This window comes from Diplodia seriata, assembly GCF_021436955.1.
Source record: "Diplodia seriata strain FDS-637 chromosome Unknown scaffold_4, whole genome shotgun sequence".
In the NCBI taxonomy this organism is placed as follows: domain Eukaryota; kingdom Fungi; phylum Ascomycota; class Dothideomycetes; order Botryosphaeriales; family Botryosphaeriaceae; genus Diplodia; species Diplodia seriata.
In genome coordinates, this window is record NW_027117311.1 from 2,333,167 (window position 1) to 2,354,230 (window position 21,064).

General features: G+C 58.5%; 2 protein-coding genes across 2 annotated transcripts; one reads left to right on the forward strand and one right to left on the reverse strand.

Annotated features, from left to right (window-relative positions):
• Positions 1 to 6,380: 6,380 nt before the first annotated feature.
• IME2 (Serine/threonine protein kinase) lies at positions 6,381 to 8,806 on the reverse strand (the record flags this gene model as incomplete). Its single annotated transcript, XM_066776026.1, has 4 exons — positions 6,381 to 7,270; positions 7,328 to 7,784; positions 7,834 to 8,580; positions 8,633 to 8,806. The coding sequence occupies 4 exons, from the start codon at positions 8,804 to 8,806 to the stop codon at positions 6,381 to 6,383; spliced, it is 2,268 nt and encodes a 755-aa protein (XP_066633907.1).
• Positions 8,807 to 17,325: 8,519 nt separating this feature from the next.
• On the forward strand, positions 17,326 to 20,821 carry SLS55_004571 (uncharacterized protein; the record flags this gene model as incomplete). Its single annotated transcript, XM_066776027.1, has 3 exons — positions 17,326 to 17,389; positions 17,438 to 17,951; positions 18,205 to 20,821. The coding sequence occupies 3 exons, from the start codon at positions 17,326 to 17,328 to the stop codon at positions 20,819 to 20,821; spliced, it is 3,195 nt and encodes a 1,064-aa protein (XP_066633908.1).
• Between the last annotated feature and the right edge of the window lie 243 nt (positions 20,822 to 21,064).

Consider the following 21,064-nt stretch of genomic DNA (forward strand, 5'->3'; position numbering starts at 1 on the left):
CGCGTAGCAGTAGTCAGCAACGCCCGCGTGAGTCTCAGAGTCACGAGACAGGCCTCCACCCCCCGCCGCACAGCCGCATAACGGTCCGCCGCTGCTGCAACCTGCACCGCCAATCCATCCCAGCTCTTTCTCCTCCCACCGCATCTCGCCTTTGGCCGTTGCCGTCCGCGACAGGCCGAGCGGTGCTTGCCGAACGATTGATCCCTCCCCCCGTGTCAGGCAAGAAGCCGTCGTAAAGAGCCCAGGACCTAAAGAAAAATCCAGTTGTGATGAGACGACCGGTGAGAGAGATGATCCTCAGGCCCGACGATGCCGCCTGAGGCCAACCTCCATTCGATAACCTTGAGCCGACGCGTCGTTTTACTTTTCTTGGCCCTTTCCTCGCTTATCGGCGAGGAAGGGAGGGAGGGAGAGAGCAAGGAAGAAAGGTTGCGGTCAAGATACAATACCCGCCCGCCCGTGTACATCGATCGGGAGAAGGGCCACCGTGCACAGCAGCTGCTGCATATACACAGAGGCGTTTGCATATATGCAGTCACGCACGGATGGGCAGGAAGAGACGGAGGAGAAGGAAACCGGAACAAACAGACCGCTCCTCTTCTTTCCTTCCTCTCGTCGTCGTCGAAGACACGTCGCAGCAACGGCGGCAGTAGCAGCATGCAGCATGCAGCAGCGCGTCACATACACGGATCTTCGGCGTGCATTGCGTCAAACCTCGGTCACATGGTGTCGTCTCCATCTTTTCCCTAACAACACTTGTCTCGGACAGACTCCGCCCGCCATGCACGTACATATAGCATGTTTCTCGAAACTTGCTCTCCCCGCCGCGCTGATGCGATGGTAGTCTCTGCTTTGGGGTGCGTGCTGCCGAAAGAAAAAGGGTCTTGTCTTTTTTGTCTTTTGCCTCCCCCCCACAAACTCAGGGATGATCGGATATCTCCAGACCGACGGGCCTTGCCGCTGCTTGTTTCCGTTTCATCAATTGCCCTCCTCCTGGTGGCTGATGTCTCGTCGTTGTGATTGTGTATTGCTTTTTCTTGCCGCGCCGCCCGTTTGCATTGCATCTTGCATGTAACCGACGCCCCCCTAAGCGAGCCCTTGATCAGGGAAACTTGGCTGCTACGCCACATTTATTGCCGTTGTCGTAGAGGCCGGATGTGTGATCCGATAGCCCGCCCCGGCGCCGGGGAAGACGGCTTTTGTGAGCTGAGCACGCAAGCAAGTGCGGAGTGGCGGCGGCGGCGGCGGCGGCGGCGGCGGTAGGTAATTGATAGTACCAGCCACGCGGAATAAATGACACGAGTGCAAGAGAGACGCGTCGCCCCGCAGACGACGAGAGGCTTACATGATTGGCCACCTCTCTTTGCTGATCACCCTTTTCTCCTCTATTAGCTAGACGTCGTGTAGCTGCATTGTCGACGTGTAGTTGCATGTAGCGTATATAGAGTTTGGCGTAGCATCCAATATGCGGGGGAATCGTTTCTTTTTCTACAACCTCCCGGTTTTCTCGAAACGACCGCGTGGAGTGAGGTAAGAGTGGGAGGACCGGGAATGGCGCTCTGTGTGAAACTTGCTTTTCCTGGGTCCAGATCCTGCATCACCGGCAATTGATGGCTACATACAGGACCGGACTTGGTCGCTCCGGTTTGCTGGTCTTGCAATATTGAATCTAAATGTGGTGAGAGCGAAAGCCGGGGGATCTGAGTCGTTGCCCAGTCGACCCACAAAGAGCCAGCCATCATGGTGATCGGAAGCGCCTGAATGGCTGGTGAGGTCGACGAGTAGGAGTAAAAAGAGTGCTAGCGGCCATCATCGGAGAAAACAAAGGCCCAGTTCGAAACAGCCGACCAACCAGAGGGCCGGTCCGGGGGTCAGTCAATAAATCCAAAAGGACATGCAAGACGCGACCCAACGACGCCGATTTGTCTGGTGTTGCAGCTTGCAGCCTGCAGCCTGCAGCCAGGCTTCAGCCCCAATCGCCCGTCTCCAGCCATGCAGCCAGTGAGCCCCAGTCCTGGCCTCCGGCGCCCTCTCTCAACCGTCTTGCATAATCGCCGACGGACGCGATGCTGCCGCTCCCGTTGGCCGACAGCGAAGGAAACCCATGCAGGGTCTTGCGAGTGGAAAGTGGGCATCGAGAATCATCATCGCCGTCGTCGTGTACACAGAGCCAGTCGAGGGCGATGGATGGTCCTCGTGATTGCCCGCCAGCGCCAGAGAAGGCGAGCCGGCCAACCAGCCAGCGCGGTCGACGTGAGATGGACGCGCTTATCGGCCAACAACAAACCCAAGTCGGTCCACGTCACACAAGACGGGAAGCCCGATGGCGCGTGTCGACTGAATGCGTCGGGCGCTTGCCTGCTCTCGACGGCACACGGCTAGTTCCAGCCAGCTACGTAGCCGGTGGAGTGCGTCGTGTGCTCGTCCAGGCCGGGCTTGTAGCTATGCGTTGTTGATTGTGGCGCCTGCTGTCCGCCTCATCATTTTCCGGGCAAGGAAAGCAGCAGCACATGCAAACGGCCCCAGGGTCCGCTCATCCTCCACCACGCTCCTCACCATCCACACGACACCGCCTCTTTTTCTTTTCTCCGACGACGCAAATCATCCCAGGTGGCAGTGCAAACGAAAAGTCAAAAAAGACGCGTCCCAGAAAGCGCGCAAAGCGCACCCCCGTAACCACGTAATACCGTCGTTAGTGATGATGGTGGAAGAGAAAGGCGTCCCAGCGCACACCGCCGCCGCGCTCCTCCTTAGTCGGACACTAGGCCACTCTGCTCTTTCCGCTCCGCGCGGAGGGCGGCGGAAGATGGCGAGAAAGACAAGAGAAGAGGCGGCTAACCGTGTACAGTATCGCTACCCTGTGCAAGTAGCAGTAGTAGTGCAGTGCCTCTGCCCGCATGTGTACAGTGTACGTTATGCTTATGCGTCCGCACAAGCAGTACGTGCCCCCCCCCCCACGCGCGCTAACGCAGAAAGCGGAAAGGCCCCAACGCTCACGCCAAACAGCGAGGAAACTTTATGCAACAACATAAAACAGACATCAACTCGACCCGGCCAATGACTGATGGGAGGCAATCGGCGACGACGGGCTCTCCCACACACCGCCACGCTTTTTGCCGATGCGTCGTCGGCTCTTCGACCTTTGCTTCTGGTCGCCTGCATGATTGTTCCGTATGCACCTCATCCGCCGATGAACCGGGTAACGGGCGATGTGGAAGGGATGATGGAAAGAGAAGGCACGGACCGAGCGTTTGTTGAGAAGGAAAGGGCGCAGATCAGCAATCGCCCGCTGCCGCCGCCGCCGTCGTTTCCAAACCAGCAAGCCGCAAATAGACGACGACGAGTCGAGACGACGACGACCGATCGGAACCGTGTGTTTTTGACGGAGGCCTGCCGGTAGGTAGAAGAGAAAATTTCCGTAACAACGCCCACAACCCTCGTACCCTAGCATCCCCGGCAGTTCATGCCCCATGCCCGTATCGCACGCAACATCATTATTTCTGCCGCAGCAGCATTATTATGGCACCACCGCCACTAGGGAATCATCTCGCATGAAAATTGTCATCACCATCGGCCATCGGATCTGGCCTTCGCCCCTCGGTCAAATCAAAAGTGCCGTGTGTTGCTGCAGCTGTCCGTCTTTTCGGCTCCGAGGTTCGGGTCTTCGACAGATAGACAGAACGGGCCCCCACCCCCCCCCATTCTGACAACGTTCTCACCCAACCCCTATCGTCCGTTGTCTCTCGCCATTTCACCTAGATGAGATCGCGTTCGAGTGGTGAGATAGGTGGTGGCCTTTCTAATCTCGCCTGCCTGCTCACGCCCTATTGCCTATTTCCCTCGCTGTCTCCTTATTGTGTGTGGAGAGGGAGATAGAGAGACAGAGCTCGTTAGATAAGCAAGAGCGCACTGCATCCCTTGGCCACTATATACGCTGATTTTACGTGCCTGCGTATAAGGAATTGTAGGCCTACGGCCCCCACACACTCTCCCTTTTTCGTTCCTCCCCCCTTTTACTGTTCTTGTTGCTGCTGCTGCTGATACCCGCCCGCAGATATATTGTGGCTAGCTCTGCTATTTCAGCGCACGGGTATAGTAACATACCGCTCTCAAGCCCACTGTAGAACGGAGTCGCGGACCCAAGTTTCACCATCTCGCAAGCAGTGGAGAGAGACGAGTGGGTTCGTTCCTCTTCAAAAAGGAGCAAAGGGCACATTGACCCACGTACAGACAGCACAGGAGGGGGAAGCAGTAAAAAGTGATGGAGCATGAGAACGAGACACCATCTCCACGAGAAGCCGAGCCGGGGCGCCAAACTCAAAGCGCAAGCCAGGGCACCGACCAAAGAAAGTGGAGGTAGTTGTTCCTGCAATTGGATTCCCATAGTTTCTTTCACCGTATCCCAAGAAACCTCACCCCATCTATGTAGTAGCTTCGAACAAAATCGTTTCATCTTCTCTTCTCTCCCTGTGACTTTGTGACGAACACTTCCTCACCCATCGACATTTGACCTTTACATGTAAGCGCGAACAAGACAAGACCCGAAAAAGAAAGGCCGAGCAGAATAATAGGATAGAAGGTAAGTAATGAGAGAAAAAAACCGAAGTCCAGCCGGTACATCCATCCCACGGTGGAGGGAAGGGGGAGGCGAATTACAAACAAGAATGAGGGTTCTACAAAGATAGAAGAAAGGTATAATACAAAGTGATAAAGGTGTGTAAGCGCAACGACAGTAATAAAGTTAGTAGTAAGTAGCAATGACAGTAGTAGAAGAAGAAGAAAGCGAACCAGGCGACCCGATATACCTACCGTCTAGCAACCGAATGAGGAAAAAACAAACACCGAATGAGGAAAAAACAAACACCGAATGAGGAAAAAACAAACAACGAAAAGCAAGACTGAAGACGAATCAGCGATGCAGAGCAGTGAGCAACACCCCTTTTCCCAAGCCCCAACCGTAAAAGAGACCGACGAGAGACGAAAAAACCGGTGAAAGTAACGAGAGACAGAGAGCGCGTGTGTAGTAAGCCGCACCAGCAGAAAAGAGAACAGTAACACGAATAAGGGAAAGAAAGAGGGAGAAGAAAGAAAAAAGGCGGTCTACTCGCGGCGGTGTCGACCGAACCAACCAATGGGAAGACTGGCGCTGGAAGCCAAAAAAGCCCACTTTTCAAAAAAAAACCCGCCAGCCAGCGGGCGACGCTAAAGGAGCTGCTGCATCGTCGTGTGATCCTCCACACCGTATCTTTCCCAAGCGGCGCCCCCATTGGCCTTTCCCTTGAATAATGGATCCCTCTTTGCCTCTTCTCGAGCACAAGAAGAAGCTCGGCTCTTTTCTTCCCGCAGCAAGCGTATGCTTGTTCTTCCACCCCCCCCCCCCGCGGCCACTTTTTTGGTGATGGAGTTAAGAGAGTGTTGAGATTTGTTGGAGAGTAGGAAAAGTTCTGGTTCTTTGATGTAGTGTTCGCGAGGCCAATGTCCCTCTCGCGGTTGGTTTTTTCTTGTTTTTCTGCTTCTTTCTTTCTTCCTGACTAGCTAGACGAGACCATAAGGAAAAGGGTTGTTGTAGTGATAGGACATGGGAGATGTGCAAAGGCTGGGGGGCCCATTTTGTGAAAGAAAAGTGGGGAGGGTATCCGCCGTGCGTTGTGTTGATGCTGTACAAGCTGTTCTCTGTTCTTGCCTCGAATAAAAATCCTCTTGCCACCCGAAAAAGGGCAAGTCTCAAATCAAAGTCAACAAAAAAGCGGTAACAAAAGGGGGTATAGCGCCGAGCAAAGCAAACTCGCTTTCCGTGCTGGTAGAAACAAGGGTATGCTGTAAAGTCTAACTAAGCAGTGCCCGGTAGGTGGTGTGATGTGAGTAGTAATGTATGCCGCCCAGAATATGTGGGACTAACGACAGCGCAGTGGAAAAACATCAAACAGCCAGGCCCGTTCCGCGAGGGCCGGAGGGGGTATGAAGCGAACAAGAAAAGGAAACGACTACCTAGTTCCCAAAGCCCCTTTGTCCCCCAAGACACCGTAGATATGAGCAAAGTTATGCCGCCAAAATGTCGCAGCGCCGATGGAAAGAATCGGGCGAAATAAATGCAGACAGGGCTCCGTGGTCGAGCCAGAAAATGTCGAAATCGACGTCGCGGTGGAAAAACGCCGCCAAACACCAAAATGCTCCTGTGCTCCTTCCATTTTATGTCTTAGATGCCACCAGTTCCGTTCCTGACGGAGATTCCCAAGTAATTTGCGGGAATACGTAATGACGCCGCTCTGAAATCGCTGAGAAAGTGGCCGTCAAGAGGTTGTTTTTTTCGATCCGATTAAGATTAGTCGTATGTGCAAGAATAAACGTCAAATTGCGATTCAGTGAGGGCTGCACCTCCGTCACCGGTAGGCGTTCTGCGCCGCGAAGATGCTCGCTGCTGCTGCTGCTGCCCACTCATTCTCCTCGTACGGCGGCGTCGGCCACTTGGGGTCGGCCGCGTGTGGCTGCTGGCGCTTCGCGATCTCGACGGGCTTGGTGGGGGTCGAATAACTGCCATTGCCAAAGCTGACGTTGCGGTTTGCGGATGGGGAAGGTGTCAGGTATGCAGGGTTACTTGTCGGGCCGCTCGCCAGTCGCTTGGAAGCCTTGTGCGCAGAAACCAGCGCCTCGTCGAGGAGCTCTTCCTCCTCGTTGGGCGTCTCGTAACGGTGGCCGGCCGAGGGCTGCTGCTGGACAGCGCGGCGGGTTCGACTCGAAACGGGACCTTTGCCGTTGCTGTCGCTTCCGTGGGGCAAGGAGTGGTGGCGCTTCAGCATCGGGTTGCTTGCCACGCGCGGCGAGGGGGACGCCTTCACGCTACCGGCCGGGGAGAGTCCTTCCAAACTATAACGCACGTGCTGCAAGGCCTTGTCCATCTCAGCAAAGTCTGACTGTTGCATTGGGTTGCTAGTGGGTGCAGGTGGGGGATCAATGTTCATTGAGTGCCGGTTGCTGCTGCTGCCCCAAGCTAGACATCCTGCGCTTGCTTCGATGTCGCCTGACGAGGGAGAAGGTGGAGCTTGGTACCGACCAGAAAGTCGCCTTGCACGCTTGCGAAGATGTGAGAAGAAGCCCTCCTTGAATGGATTCGACGGGGATGCGAGGCCGGACCCTCCGTTCAGGGCACGCTCCGCTTCGGCGCGGTGGATATCTGCGTAGTGGTTACCGTGCGACGCGAGCGACAACTGTCGGCCGATCTTCTTCGTGGCTTTCTCGTTCGCGTTCGGGTTCTGGTTGGCCTGGGCGGTGACTGCATCGGGAAGAGGTGAGATGGGTCGTATTGAAGGTAGTATTGGCATTGGCGCACCATTCCCTGAAACACCATTCGTCCAGGTGGCCCTCTTTGCTGCGTCTCGTCTCTGTTTGGTCGTGAGGGTGCCGGCGGACGTGTTCGAGGCTTGAGGCGACGGCTGAGGCGAAAGGGGTTTCGGCGCGCTGATGTGCTGCGGAACGGCGGGGGAGCTATCCCTGGCAACCAAAGACTTGCGGAACCACGACGACGTTTTCGAGGTGAGGCTGGGCGTATCGGTCGAGTCCTTGCCGGACGTGTTGCTCATGTCGGAGTGCTTGCGGTTGAGGAAACGCGACGCGGACGACTTGGGGCGGAGCGGATCGACGGCGTCCTGGAAGAACTCGTGGCACAGAGCCTGTGTAGAAGTAGGGCGGGTCTTGGGATCCCACATCAAACACCAGGTGACAAACTGCGCCAGGCTTGCAGGCCACTCGGGCGACTGCAGAATCGTGTCCATGGCGTGAGGGGCCATCTGCAACGCAATTAGCTTCGCTTCAGCGCGCGACACCGGTCTGAATTACCTTGGGGAACGAGAAGCCGAGCTTCTGTGCCAGCCTGATGCCATCCTTCCACTCACCGCCGCCAACCTTGGCGCCGTGCTTGTTGACCCAGCTGCCAGGGCTGCCCATGATCTCGCACACTCTCCAGACCTGATCGACCTCGTTGCCGCCGGGGAAGAGGGGCTTGAGGGTTGCGATCTCCACGGCCATGGCACCGACGGCCCAGATGTCGACGGGCGCCGAGTACTCGCCGGCGCGGAGGAGAACCTCGGGTGCTCTGTACCAACGCGTCGAGACGTAGGTCGTGTAGGGGAGCTTGGAGTGCGTTTCTCTTGCGAGACCGAAGTCGGCGATCTTGATGGTGTACGAGGGAGGAGTGGAGGGAGGGGTGACGAGGGAGGAATATCTCTTGAATGCGTTGCCTGTGTCGGGGGCAGACGTCGATACGAGGATGTTCTCGGGCTTGATGTCGCGGTGGAAGAAGTTGTTCTCGTGGATGTGCTCGAGACCCGAGATGATCTGGAAGAGGATGCTCTTGACGGTGGAGACGTCCAGGCGCTTGTGGTCGCGCGCCTTCATGAGCTGGTAGAGGTTGCCGTCCATGTACTCCATGGCGATGTGCAGCTTCTTGCTCATGGGATCCAGGAAGATGTCGAGAGCGGGCACCAGGTGGGGGTGGTTGGGTAATGACCGCAGGAAGATGACTTCTCTTAGCTCCAGACATTGGTTGAAGTTGTCAAATGTCTTCTTCATCGTCTTGATGGCAACCTGCGGGCAGTCAGCGTCCGGGCTGACGGGTGAGTGCGGACTGGAGGCGTACCAAGGTGCCTCTCCGTGCGATGTGAGCGCCGGCGCTCCGCACGCGTGCCAGCGAGACGCTGCCAAAGCTTCCGTCACCGACATCCTTCAGGACCTCGAACTTGTCCTCGAGGCAGACAGCGCCGTGGGAGCCCGAAGACCAACCCCGGAACGAAGAGTCGTAAGCAACCGTCATTGCGACGCTGGAAGCAGACACAGACGGCAGCTTGCGAGAGGCGGGATTGGAGCAGGGGAGAGGGGGGAGCTGCTGGCGGTTAACACAGGGGCGCGTGCGGCGCGTCGGGGCGTGCCAACTCACCAACGCGGAGCTGCCAAGGATAACGATGGTCGAGGTTGGAGGGCTATAAGCTTGCCGGGCTCATTGCATGCGGGACAATTGGGTGATTGGCAGCGGAGGGGGCGGCGGCTCGGGGCGGAGATGGAGCGATTGGCGTCGGCGGGAGAGACAGTGGCCCCGCGGGCAGGTTGGTCGACAGCTGGTAGCGGTGGGAGAAGGAGAGAATCAGGGTCCAGAAGAGGTGGGAGAGAAAAGTGCGGCGGCTGTTTAGAAAAGGGCTTGCAGGCTAACGTGGAGACAGTCCAGGACCACGGTAGGCGGGAGGCGTGCCGGAGGGTCGGTTCGTTTTAATCGATCAAAAGGAGCAACGCCCTGCTTCTAGCGTGCGCGCAGGCCGTGCGCGCTGGAGCGTGATGGGAATTTGAGGAGATCTTCACAAAAGGAGCGCTCGGTGATTTTCACCAGGCGCGGCCTGAGTCACGCCGAGCGGGCTGGCTGGCGTGTTTACGCCCGTGTGAGCCCGTGTGCCCGTGTGCCCGCGCGGGCTGGAGGGGCAGGCCTGACTGTTTCGACGAGCTTTCTGGAAGAGCGGACGCTGGCGCCGATAATCTCGGGTGAGTTTGAGATAGGCACAGTGCTCCAGGGCCCCACCGCGACGAGAGATTGCTGGAGGCGCGTTGAGGCAGCGGCGGCGGGAGGGTGCTGGCGCACGCGCGCACGCGAGGCCTGCGACGGGCAGGATGGCGGAGGTGAGCTGGCCGGCCAACGCTGCTTGCTCACGCCGACGCGACTTAGCGGAGCGGTGAGGCAGCGCGCGCGCCGGGAAGGCTGGGAGGGAGTGACTTGCAGCTCGGGGGGCAGGCGATCGGTGAGCGGCGGCCGTCCGGGCGCATGAGCGGGAGCTGGAGAGGCCCTGCGCAGCGAGGGCGACGAGAAATTGCGCCTGGCCCTGCGAGTCGTGGGCCGGCCCAAGGAGCCCATGGCGTCGCCGTCACTTCACGAGCCGGGGGGCCGCCGTCCGGCTGGTCCCGTACGTGCGCGGCATCGAGCACTATTGAAATGTGATGATTTCCCTGTTTGGGCGCGTTATGCACGCCCAGCAGCCGCGGCCTCGCTGTGCGCGCTGGGCTGCCCGGCCCCGGGCCCGCTGCGCTGCACTGCCCGCGCGCGCTGGCTGTCCGCCGCCTGCCCGCCTCTTAGCTAAGCGCGCTCGCGGCCAAGCGGTGGGCGCGCTGCAAACGCACCCTTCACGGGAAGCCACGTTGTGCAGGGAAGCCGGGCTGGGCGGCAGGGGTGGAGGCCGACTCCTTTTTGCGCCAGTGGGAAATGAGCACTAGCGGCGCACAAGGCGAGGTGAGTGCCTGAGCATCTCTGTGTGTCGTGCGCGTCGAGGGCCGCCATTGGCGAACAGGCCTCCGCCTGCCAGATGGCGCGCCGCGGGACAACGGCTCCGACCTAGCTCGCCGTCGGCTCGAAATGAAGCGGCCGCGAGTTGGGCGGCGACGGCAACGGCTGCTCCTCGTGCTGCGGGCTTGTGCCACGCCGGCTGCGGAGGGCTCCCGCTGCTCGTGGGCCTGCCTGCGCCGCTGTGGCACGTCCAGCCCCAAGTCACAGGCCGCCGCCAGCCCGCCGAGTGACGTGAACTGTCAAGATGCTGCGCCTGGGCTGGGAATGCATAACCATGGGTGCGCGCCGCCGAGCGCAGCCTGGTCGGTCCCGGGCTGGGGAAAGCCATCGACGATCCGCGGCCGGCTGCATGTGCTGGGCGCATCCCCCGCGGCCACGAGTTCGCCCAGCCCGTGAGCCGTTGCCCAAGAGCACCGCCAGACGACAAGCCACCGCACACCCGTTGGCTGGACTGCTGCCCGACATGGCCGCCGACGGGATGACGCCAAAAACAGCCTACCCCGGCCGTCCCGGGGCTGCGAAACGGTGCTGCTCTTCAGCCTTTGCTTTTTCGACGGCCGTCAGGAGGCGGGTGAAATGAGGGCTGCTTGTGCTCGCGGGCGCGCATGATTGGCGAACAGAAGCCGGCATCTCCTGCAATCTCGGAGCAGGCAGCCAGACGAGGTCGAGTACGAGCAGAGATCCAGCTCCCCGGTCTCACAATTACAATACCAGCTCGCTCCGACTTGCACCTGCTGCTTTCTTATCTTGCCCTTCGTCACCACGCCCTCGGCTGCGGCGCTCGCGGTGGCACACGTAACCTCAGCCCCGATGCGCGTTGTCAATTCCATTCCAGCGTTGCAATCCAACGTCAGAGCTGAAGGAGATCCGCTGATGGACGCGGGATCAGCCCGTTGGACCCATTCTTGCGCCCAGCGGGCCGTTGGACGATGGAAAACGTCCGCCCCCAGCACCCAACTAACCTCCTTTCTTGCTCCTCCTGTCGATTAACTTAGGCTCAGGAGCGTGCCTGGTCGGCACCCTTGATTCCTTCATGCGGCGCGCGACGAATCCGGGGCCGGGCCGCCAGAAAGTAACACGAAAGCAACCTGCGCGGGCCAAGAATGCAGCATGTAGTACCTGCTTCGCGCGTGCAGGGAAAAAGCAGGTTGCCAGTCCTGGCCGTAGATTGCCTAGCGCCTCACGTTTCGGCCTGCGGCGCGCCTCACGCTTATACACACTGCTCGCGCGCTGAGAACCACCACCACTTCTCGTCAAAGAAGGCGGCGGACCCCAGGCTAACAGAAGCGAACACCCTCTGCATGGACCGCCGGACCCTGAGAGCTCCAGTGTTTCTGCGTCACTCGACGCGAACGCCGTCCGAAGGGAACATCCATGCCGCCACTGATGCCCAGCAGTTGATCGGTTGTCGACGCGAACACAGTTGACGCCGCCTCTGTTTGGGATCGACGGGCAGTCAACGGATGATGCTCTGCGCGGCGGCGTTCCTGCGCCGGCTGCGGCTGCGGCTGGGATAGCTGCCCATCTCTATTTCTCTTTCACACTCACCCAGGCACATACGCGCGCGCGAGGCTGACATCAGGCGCGAGGCACACATATCCCCCCAAGTCAACCGTACAGAGGCACTCGTCCGCGCAACATGTTTCAAGATTCGATGGGTATCGCAGACGGGTGGTCGGCCTGACCGGGTTCTGCTCGAGCACTGCCGGGGCACGTCGGTCGTGGTTGCGAATTAAGGTTTCGGCGACGCAATGAGAGTGGGTCCTGTGATGTCGACAAGATGTGCGCAGGGCTGAGGCAGTCGGGCCCGCAGGCCAGCCTCATTCACGCTGCCGGGACTGTCTCGACTGCTACGCGCTGGCTGCCGAAACCGGGGCCGCGGGTGACGAGCGCGTCAGGACCTCGCGGGCGACGGAGGACGTATGGCTTTCAGTGCGCCTTGTGACAACGTCCATTCTTCTTTTTCCCCGGGTGGCGTCGCGCCGACAACCTAAACGCGCGCAAGTGAGGCGCGTGTCGGAGGGGGTTGAGGGATGGTGTCAGAGGCGTGCACGGCGCGTGTGGACAGGCGAAGAAACCGGATGCTGCTCTTTCGATGCCCGATGGGGTGTGTGTCTGTGTGGATACGCAGCCAATATGGACGCGACGCTGGTCCAAAGGAGACAGACCAGTTGGCGGCGTCGCGGAATGGCTCCTTCCTTTAGGATCCTTGGTTCACCTTTTTCCTGGAGAAAGCGAAGCTAACCACCACCGAAACCCAAAGCTGATCGACGTCAGTGCTACGACTCTACTTTAGCGCCGTGCTTCGGAAGGCGGAAGGGTAGACCCTTTCGGTCCCTTTCCTCGTAAATCAGCGTCTAGACCCCGCTAGTCTGATGTGTTGCGCTCGCCGCAAGTCAAGGTTTGTTTACCTCTTGCTCTGCTAGCCGCAACTCGGTCGGCTCCTGCGCCGATCAGTGGCGAGGGAGACGCGCGTGTCGCTGCAGCGACTGCCGAACGAGCCTGAGGCAGGACTTTTGCAAGTCTCCATCAGAATATGTCATCCGACGTCAGTTCGTCATGGCCTGTTTGTCCCGTCTTGTCTCGTTGCCCCCCTCCGTTTCTGCCGTCCGGCGAAAGCCAGCCAATGGTTCCGCCAACGGCAAAAACCTCACCGAGTGACGGCTCCATCCCGGCAAAGTCCATGGCATATCGGGTGTAACCATCATGTAAGACAAGTCGCAGCCATCTTTTCTTCAGCCCGTTTGTTGTTGCTCAACCTTGTTTGTGCCTCCTTCAGCTCCTTCCCGAGCTGATTGTCCGTGATCAGGCGGCAGGAACCTTCAGCTGCTTATCATTTGCTGTTCGCCGACGACGTTGGGCGTGAGAACCGGACGAGGCTCCGGAATTGCATCGCGCACGCACGCACTCGCGCTCCCCCATCTTTGCTCCGCCGCAACCACAGTTACTTTAGCCTACACGGCACTTCCCGTCGTACCGATCGTGGGCAGTCACTTTTTCATCTTCCCGTTCGCGTCCAGGTACCATTCTGAGATTGCAAAAAGGCTGGAGTGAGACCCTCTTTCTCGATCTACTCGTATACTTTCATGAGAACTGTGTGCAATCATGTGACGCTGGGGGGAAACAGTGCAAGCGCAAAGTCAATTGCAATCGATAAATCTCTAGAAGCTCAATCACATCCTCATCATTGGTGCGCTCTCTCCGAGACTCGACTCCGTAGAGTGCATATCACCGCACGGCAAGGCCTCGAAGATGCAGTGCTGAGAGACCGCCATCCCAACTTCCTCTTGTATGCGAGGAGCGATCTCATGCGTGTTTTATCCGTCGTGCAACTGCTGAGCTCAGTACGTGCACATTAGAATGCGCCTCCCTCAAGCCACCGCCCTCTTTCGGCTTGGCTCCCTTGCCGCGTTGCTTCAGACATGGGGTGACATGGGTGGGGGGGAACTTACCCAAGAGATCAGGTCGTCTCAATACGTAAGACTTATCAGGCGCTTTCGAGCACTCTTGCCATCCATCCACGCGGACGAACTAGCATGGGTTCCTACTCTGTTCTGCTGCCCTCACGCTCAACTATGAACGCGGGCATAAATCCCCGCTCATGCAAGTAGCACAAAGTGGTGATATCGCGTCTCTCGTCGACGCTCTTCGGCTTCACATGCAAAGAACGTGGATGGCGACCTTTTGCGTGGAAATAAACGGACACGGACCCCAGACTGGGAGCTGTCCGTCCACCGCCATCGGTGTCCGGGCAACTGGCGGGCGTCGTCGCTCCGGAGAATGCAAAGAGGATATGACGTGACACCACCTGAGTATCCGCTCTCGCGTGCTGTGCCGGGTGAACACGCAAGACAGGCGGGCCATTCGAACATTGGAAAACTCTCCACGCGAGCTACCGCCGCTGAATCTCAATTCGATGCCAAACAGGCTTTTGGGACGGCAGTCATCTCCGCACAGCTTTGGACAACGCAGGAAACCAGAGATGATACACGTAATTGCACGTCAGAAAGCCAACATGGTCAGAGCACAGTATTTATTGCATATTCTGATACGAGTGTTCTTTCTATGATATGACAGAGAAACAGGCGGGACCTCAGACTAGCTACTCAAGGTTCACAACGACAACCAAATCCGACGCTCATTACACTTTGGAAATGAGCCGTGGCTGTCTGAGAAATTTGCCTTTTGTGGTTGTCATCACCGGTCCCTGTTCTTCTGCCAATCAGTACCTCATTGCTCCTGCTCTTCCGCCAAATTCCATAAGGCATGCAAGAACCATTTCCAGGTTTCTTCTTCTACACTGATGGACCTGACTATACTGGCAACAACCAACCTCAATGTCCCTATAGCAGTCAGTTCCAGTGAGCATTAAGTGATGTTGGATGGGGAAGACTTATAAAAAAAAATTGCGGCCGCCTCCTTTCAGAGTGTGACGTCCTCCAGGAGACGACCAGGGCTCCTCGCCCTCCACCCAGTCTTACCCACCCAGAACGTCCCCAAATGAACACCTCCCCGCCGAGAAGCCCCCCTCTGAGTCCAACAGCACCCCCACCAACAATCAACACCAAGAGCGGCTCAAACGTCCAGGCCCCGAGTCAGTCCAGCTAGCAAATCAGCTGCGTAGGCAAATGCCCGTCCTCGCAACGATCGCTGCGCATTGACAAACCAAGTTGACGGGCGACGAGTGACAGACATGATGGATTTCGGACAAGAGGCCGGCCGGGCGCAGAGAACGGACAAGCCTTGACTTTGAGCCTCACTCTTGAGAGGTCCCGCTTCGTGCGCCCGGTGCTCCAGCTCACCAGGTCGTCAGGCTCCGCAAGTACTGCTCTCCTACCCTTTTTGGCGTCGGCGTCAGACGACCGGCTGAGGCATGCCTCGCGTGCTTGCCCCGAAGTTTGTGTGCTGTTGCTCAGAACGCGGTGTTGGCGTCGGGTCGATGAAGAAGTGATGAGGGGCCGGGGTTTGAGGAGAACATCCGTACGACTGACGCGGGATCTCACTAGCTCAGCACCCCGCAGCTGAGATCGTCGTCCCTGCAGATTACCTTGTCCGCGCAACAAGTCCGGTCATCTCGTCCGCGTCGGTAGAACTCGCCAGCGGTATCGTTGACTCTCGTCTTCCAAACCCCGATGCTTCAGAAGAAGCGATCAAGAAAGTGGTAATCTCTCTGTGTGCGGTTGCAGTCCTCCCATGGACAGTCTTTGTTACCTCTCGAAAACCGAGGGCAATGTTCATTCCGCGGACAAAGCACATCTTCAAAAACCGCGTCCGTATCCATGTACATCAGGATCGGAATCTTGCCCAACTGGAAGCAGTCGGTAGCAAGATGTATCGGCGCCCATCAATTGGCCCCTACGCTAAACGTAGAGGGAGATGGTTAACACGGCTGGTCAGACGACACCGATGGTGACAATGCCGGTGGCTCGTGCCGTGGCAAAGGCCTGCAACTATGCTGGATCATCATGGATCTCTCTAGGAAGAGCCGAGGGTGGAGGTCAGGTTCGCTGAGCAAGCACGAAAGCACTGGCGCTCTGCGGAGTAGGGAAGTTGTACGGGACGCCTTCACCATCGTTAGCAATCCTAGCCAAACAGTCGATACACCGAAGCCCTTGGGCGTATCAGATCCGCCTGCTGTGGTGAGCCGATTCCAGAATGCCGTCCTCAACACCCACCACTGCCAGACACCTCGAACTGCCAAACAATATCCTTCAGGGTACCCGAATAGGAACATCTCAACTTCGCCAAGCTTGAATAGCAAGCTCACTCCCTCTGAGGAAAGCTTGAAGACCCCGCTGCACGACGAAGCGTGGTCAAGGCGAGTCTATCTTGCAAGCAAGCGTGAGGAGAGCTCGGAGGCATTCTGTTTGTAGGCAAGGACTCAGCCGTGAAAGCCGTGCTCTATCAGGCATTCCATGCAGATAATGCCGGACAGCCCAAAGGCGCAAGACAACGATGGACAACACTGTAGCTGCTGGTGAAGATTCTGACAGACTTTGCAAGGCTCGCAGGCGGTATCCGATTTTGCAGGCTCCAGGAACGAGGAGTAGGCCGTTGGAAAGCTCAATGGCATGTGAAGGTCCCAAAGACGATCCTCGTGGAGGTGCCCGACGGCGTTCCACCTGACCTATCCTGCGGCTCTTTCCAGGCACGTCGTCGCGAAAAGGCCGTCTATGAAGACCAGAGTCTGCTGTCCAGACAGAAGAATCGACGCGCGTCCCCTACGGAGATCTTACCAAAACGACGCATGAGACTTCCCTTAGACCACGATCCGCGCTTTTGCCTCCTCCACGTTGGCCGTCGTCCAGCGCGAAGCATGGCACATCAAGCCGCGGTTACAGAGGCTAGTCGCACGGTCGGCAACTGTGACCCGTGATGCTGGAAACCGGTGGATTGCTTAGGGTTAAGTTCCGAATTCCATCCTCCTTCAAGGCATTCCCCGAGGGTACAGTGTTTCCACTGCAGCACCAGTAGCGCGCAACGACCGGCACCCAATGAGACCGTGCTATGAGGCTCGAGTACGGCGCTGGCACCGCTGATACGAACGACCGAGAGGCGTTGTTAAACATCCCTACCTTGCGGCCGGGAGATGGGAAACGGCGCTGTGGGGGAAGGGCGCTGCGTGAGTTGTGTGCGGCTCAAGTGAGCGAGAAGATTGGTGGAAGACGAGAGGCGATAGTCGCGTAGCGGCCCCGCGTTTGACGGAGTCCTCAATTGCGGCTGCGCGCGGCTCCTAGTAATTGCAAGTCAGATGTCAGTGGGAGCGTGGCTCGAGAGAGAGTTGATCCGCGCAGTCGGTGACGAAGAGGATGTTGAGGAAGAAAGGACGAGGGCAGGTCGCGACGCGCGCGGTAAGATGGTTTGGTTGTGGACACGCGTTTTGGGACTAGCGTGTTTTGCTGCGAAAGCACGTGACGTCATCGTTTGCTGCCGCGCTCGAGAGAACAACTTCGAAGCCCGTCGCTCTCCGCCACATCCTCCCTCGGTTACTTTGCGCAGGTGAAGGAAACATGCTGACATTGAGAGAGGAGCTTGACGCGGCTCGGGAGTTTCTTGCTCCTGCCTTGAAGCGCGGTAAATATTGTCCGCCCTCCTCCAGAGCTGTGCGCTGAGGAGACACAGGGAACGACGACGTTGTAGTTCGCCTGCGTAATAATCTTGACCTTTCATCCGCGTCCGATGCCCACGCGGTTGTGTTACGAGCGGCTTTGGATCATCTGCTCCACATCCACGAGGCGGATATAATCCAGCAGAAGGAGGCACCTCCCGCCAACGCCGAAGGAGAATATGATGAAGATTCCAGACAAACCCTGTACGGGCTTCTGGATCTGGTAGCAATCCGCGGTATTCTCCCGTCTCTGTCGCCCGGCGTCGCAGCGAAACGACGCCCCCGGTCAACAATCCCCAGCCTGAGTGATGCGACTCCAAGCAGCAACAAGGATCCGGAACTGCTGTGCGAAATTGTGGATGGAATGAGCAAAATGCTTGAGAATCCCGGTGCTGGTCTGGCCTCGCTGATCAGAGAACGCGTTCTGATCGACGTCGCTGCTGGTGCAGGGGAGCTTGCATTCGCCCCAGATTCAAGCGACGATATCCACAACAAATATGAAGACATTTTTGTGGACATCATCATGAAGTTAGTCTTGCTCCCAAGTTTGCGCATCCCCCCGTATGCCAACTGAGTTCCTGACAACCCTCAGAACCCCTCTTGCTTCGGCTTTGCCTCTCCTCACATATCTCATGCAGCCTACGACTCCACTATGGCTCAAGCCACAACTCTCCAAACAGCTTGCACTCGTTCCCTTGCGCCCTCGCGGGGTTCGACACACAATCGAGTTTATAGCATCCTCATATCCGCAGCCGCCGCAGCCATCAGACACTCAGGACAGGACTACAGGTCCTTCTTTGCCTCTCGAAGCGCTGATGCAAGCTTCAAAGCTTCTCTCGTCCGTCCCTAGCTCCATGGACGCGGAATCGTACTTCACTGCTCTTGCTCCGCAACTGCTGGCAATGCTTGATGGTGCCGAAGGCCAAGAACTTGCCAAAGCTGCAGCTTTGGTGGTCGGCAGCGGCATACTTGGGAAGAAAGCGTTAGGTGCTCCAGGGGCCATAGGATGGCGTCTCTTTGCCGAGCCGATACTCTTCAGCATTGACCCTCCCAAGGTACAGAAAATCAAGGTAGAAGGTTCAAAGACGTCTACTCCAAGTAACACCCAGACGCTCGTTGCGGAGCCGGAACTCAGACGCGCATTGAGCCGCCTCGTCACGCTCCTGACATCACGTCCTAGCCCTGGTTTGACCAAACGTTTTCTTGGGCGGTTGATGCTGCCGCTGTGGGCCCTGCTCGACTATGCCAAATCTCATCCCGTCGACCGTGTCTGGAAAGATATACCGTGGCAGCTGCTAGAGACATTCTTCCGACTTGGTGCCGGTGTAGAGCAGCTCGAAACCTTAGCTTTAAACCTGCTTTGCGACGGACCACCGGCTTGGACTTTTGCCCCAGGCAGTGACGGTGGTATTGAGATACGCCGGAGAGAACGGGCATCCGATCGTGATGATGCCTTCAATATCATCGCGCAGATGGGAAGCCTTGAACAAAGGCTAGCCACGTACCAAGAGCTTTTGATCTCGAATGGTGTTGAAGACCAGGATATTGGAGACCTCTTCGTCAGATTGAGTAGACGTTGGCTGGTACCGCACATAGTCCTTGCCGGAGGAGTCCCCAAGTTGGAGGCTTATGCGGAAGAAGACCCGTTCCAGTCCCTCATCACTGCAAAATTGGTCCTGGCCATACTCGAGAAATTCAAAGACAAGCTGGCGGCGCGGCCGGAGAATATGATCGAGCTGGTCAAGCAGCTCCTCGACGAATGGAACGAGTCCGGCAAAGCCAGGAAGAAGCGCGCCGAAGACTTGCAGAAGCCCTCCTATACCGGGCTGCGCAACATCGTCCAGCAGCCACAGAAGCAGGACGAGGGACCCGAACAGCAAACCATCCCAACCGAAGTCGACTCTAGCGAGATACTCCCGGTGGCGCTCAGTCTCCTCAGCACCCTCCTCTCCGCCCCCGACTTCCGCCCCACGCAGCAAACATCCTCGACCCTCTCCGCCATCCTCCCCATCCTATCCGACCTGGACCCAGGCAACGAACTCCCCCCTTCCATATCCACGACAGCAAAAACCCTCACAACCCGCATCACCACCCTCCTCAACATCCCCGCCCCCTCCAAGCCCAACGCCCGCTCTCTCCCCTCGTCCTCCTCCAACTCCACCCTCGAGGACCAGCGCGCACTCCAAGCCGCCCTCGCGGACCTCACCTCCCCCACGCCGCCCCTCCGCGCCTCCGCCCTCGGCGCCATCGCCCGCCTCGCCCGCGCGCGCTCGCCCGCCCTCGACATCCCCCAGCTCACCCTCCTCCTGCTGCGCACCTCCCTCCCGGACCCGGACGAGTACGTCCACCTGCACGCCATCTCGACCCTCGCCGCGCTCGCCGCGCTCGACCCGCCGCTCGTCGCCGGCCAGCTGCTCGCCGGCGCCTTCGTCGACGCCGACGAGTCGCAGTCGCAGCAAAACGGCCAAAACGACGACGGGCTGGATACGCGTCTGCGCGTCGGCGAGGTCCTGGGCCGCGTCGCGAGCGACATGCAGGAATCGCTCGTCCAGCGCCGAACAGTACCGCCATCGCTCGACACGTGCCGCGCCACGATCCGCAAAATCGCCGCCGCCGCCCTGCGCGTCTCGTCGCGCCGCGGCGCCCGGCCCCAAGCCCTGCGCGCCCGCCGCCGCGCCGCCGCGCTCGAGGCGCGCAAGAACCGTGCCGCCGAAAGGGCGTGGGGCGGGCCGGTGCCGTCCATCTTCTCGCCGGCGGAAGAAGAAGACGGAAACGGCGAAGGCGAGGACAACGACAACGACGCTGCTGTCCTCGCCTCCGTCGTCGCGGGCTGGAGCGACACCGGGCTCGACGAGGACGTGCGGCTGCGCGCGCTGGCGCTGAGCATCTTCACGACCGTCGTGCGCGAGCCGGCGACGCTGGCGATGCTGGCGCCGGCGGACGTGGCGGCGGGCGTGGACGTGGCGCTGGGGAGTCTGGCGCTGGAGACGGAGGAGAGGCATGCCGTGCTGAGGCGGGCGGCCGTGTTGGTGGTGTGGGGGCTGGTGGAGGCGATGGATAAGATGCATGAGGGAGGAGGGGAGGGAGTGGTCGGGGAAAGTGCGGGGTTGGCGCCGGAAAAGTGGGAGGAGGTGGAGAGAGTGGTGGGGTGGGTGAGGGATCGGGATGCGGATACGGTGGTAAAGGGGCATGCGGGCGAGATGCTGGAGGCGTTGGAGACGTGGCGGGTGAAGAAGGCGTTAGGCGTGAGGGGAGATGGGTCGTTGGCTGGGCGGGGTGTTGAACTGACGAAAGATCTGGGACTGGCTGAGCTGAGAGGTTTGAATGTCAATGCAGGCGGGCAGGATGGGAGTGGGCAAGGTCGTGGTAAGAAGCTCGTGGTGGAGGAGATTGAGTAGTCTTCATCGTACTGGCGAAGTCACATCGGACAGAGGAGGTAGAGGTAGTCCAAAACATGCAAGTGTGTCTTAGGAAAATAGGCCGTGAACGGGTAGTCCAGCCTTTCTCATTGTGGTATCCTGTTTTGATGACCTGAAAACTCCGTATGAACGACGCTTATGCCGGAAGCTTGCATAGAAGCCGTCCTGAACCAATTATCCCAATTGGCATACCGTTGGGTGAAGAAACCGTGATAATCACTC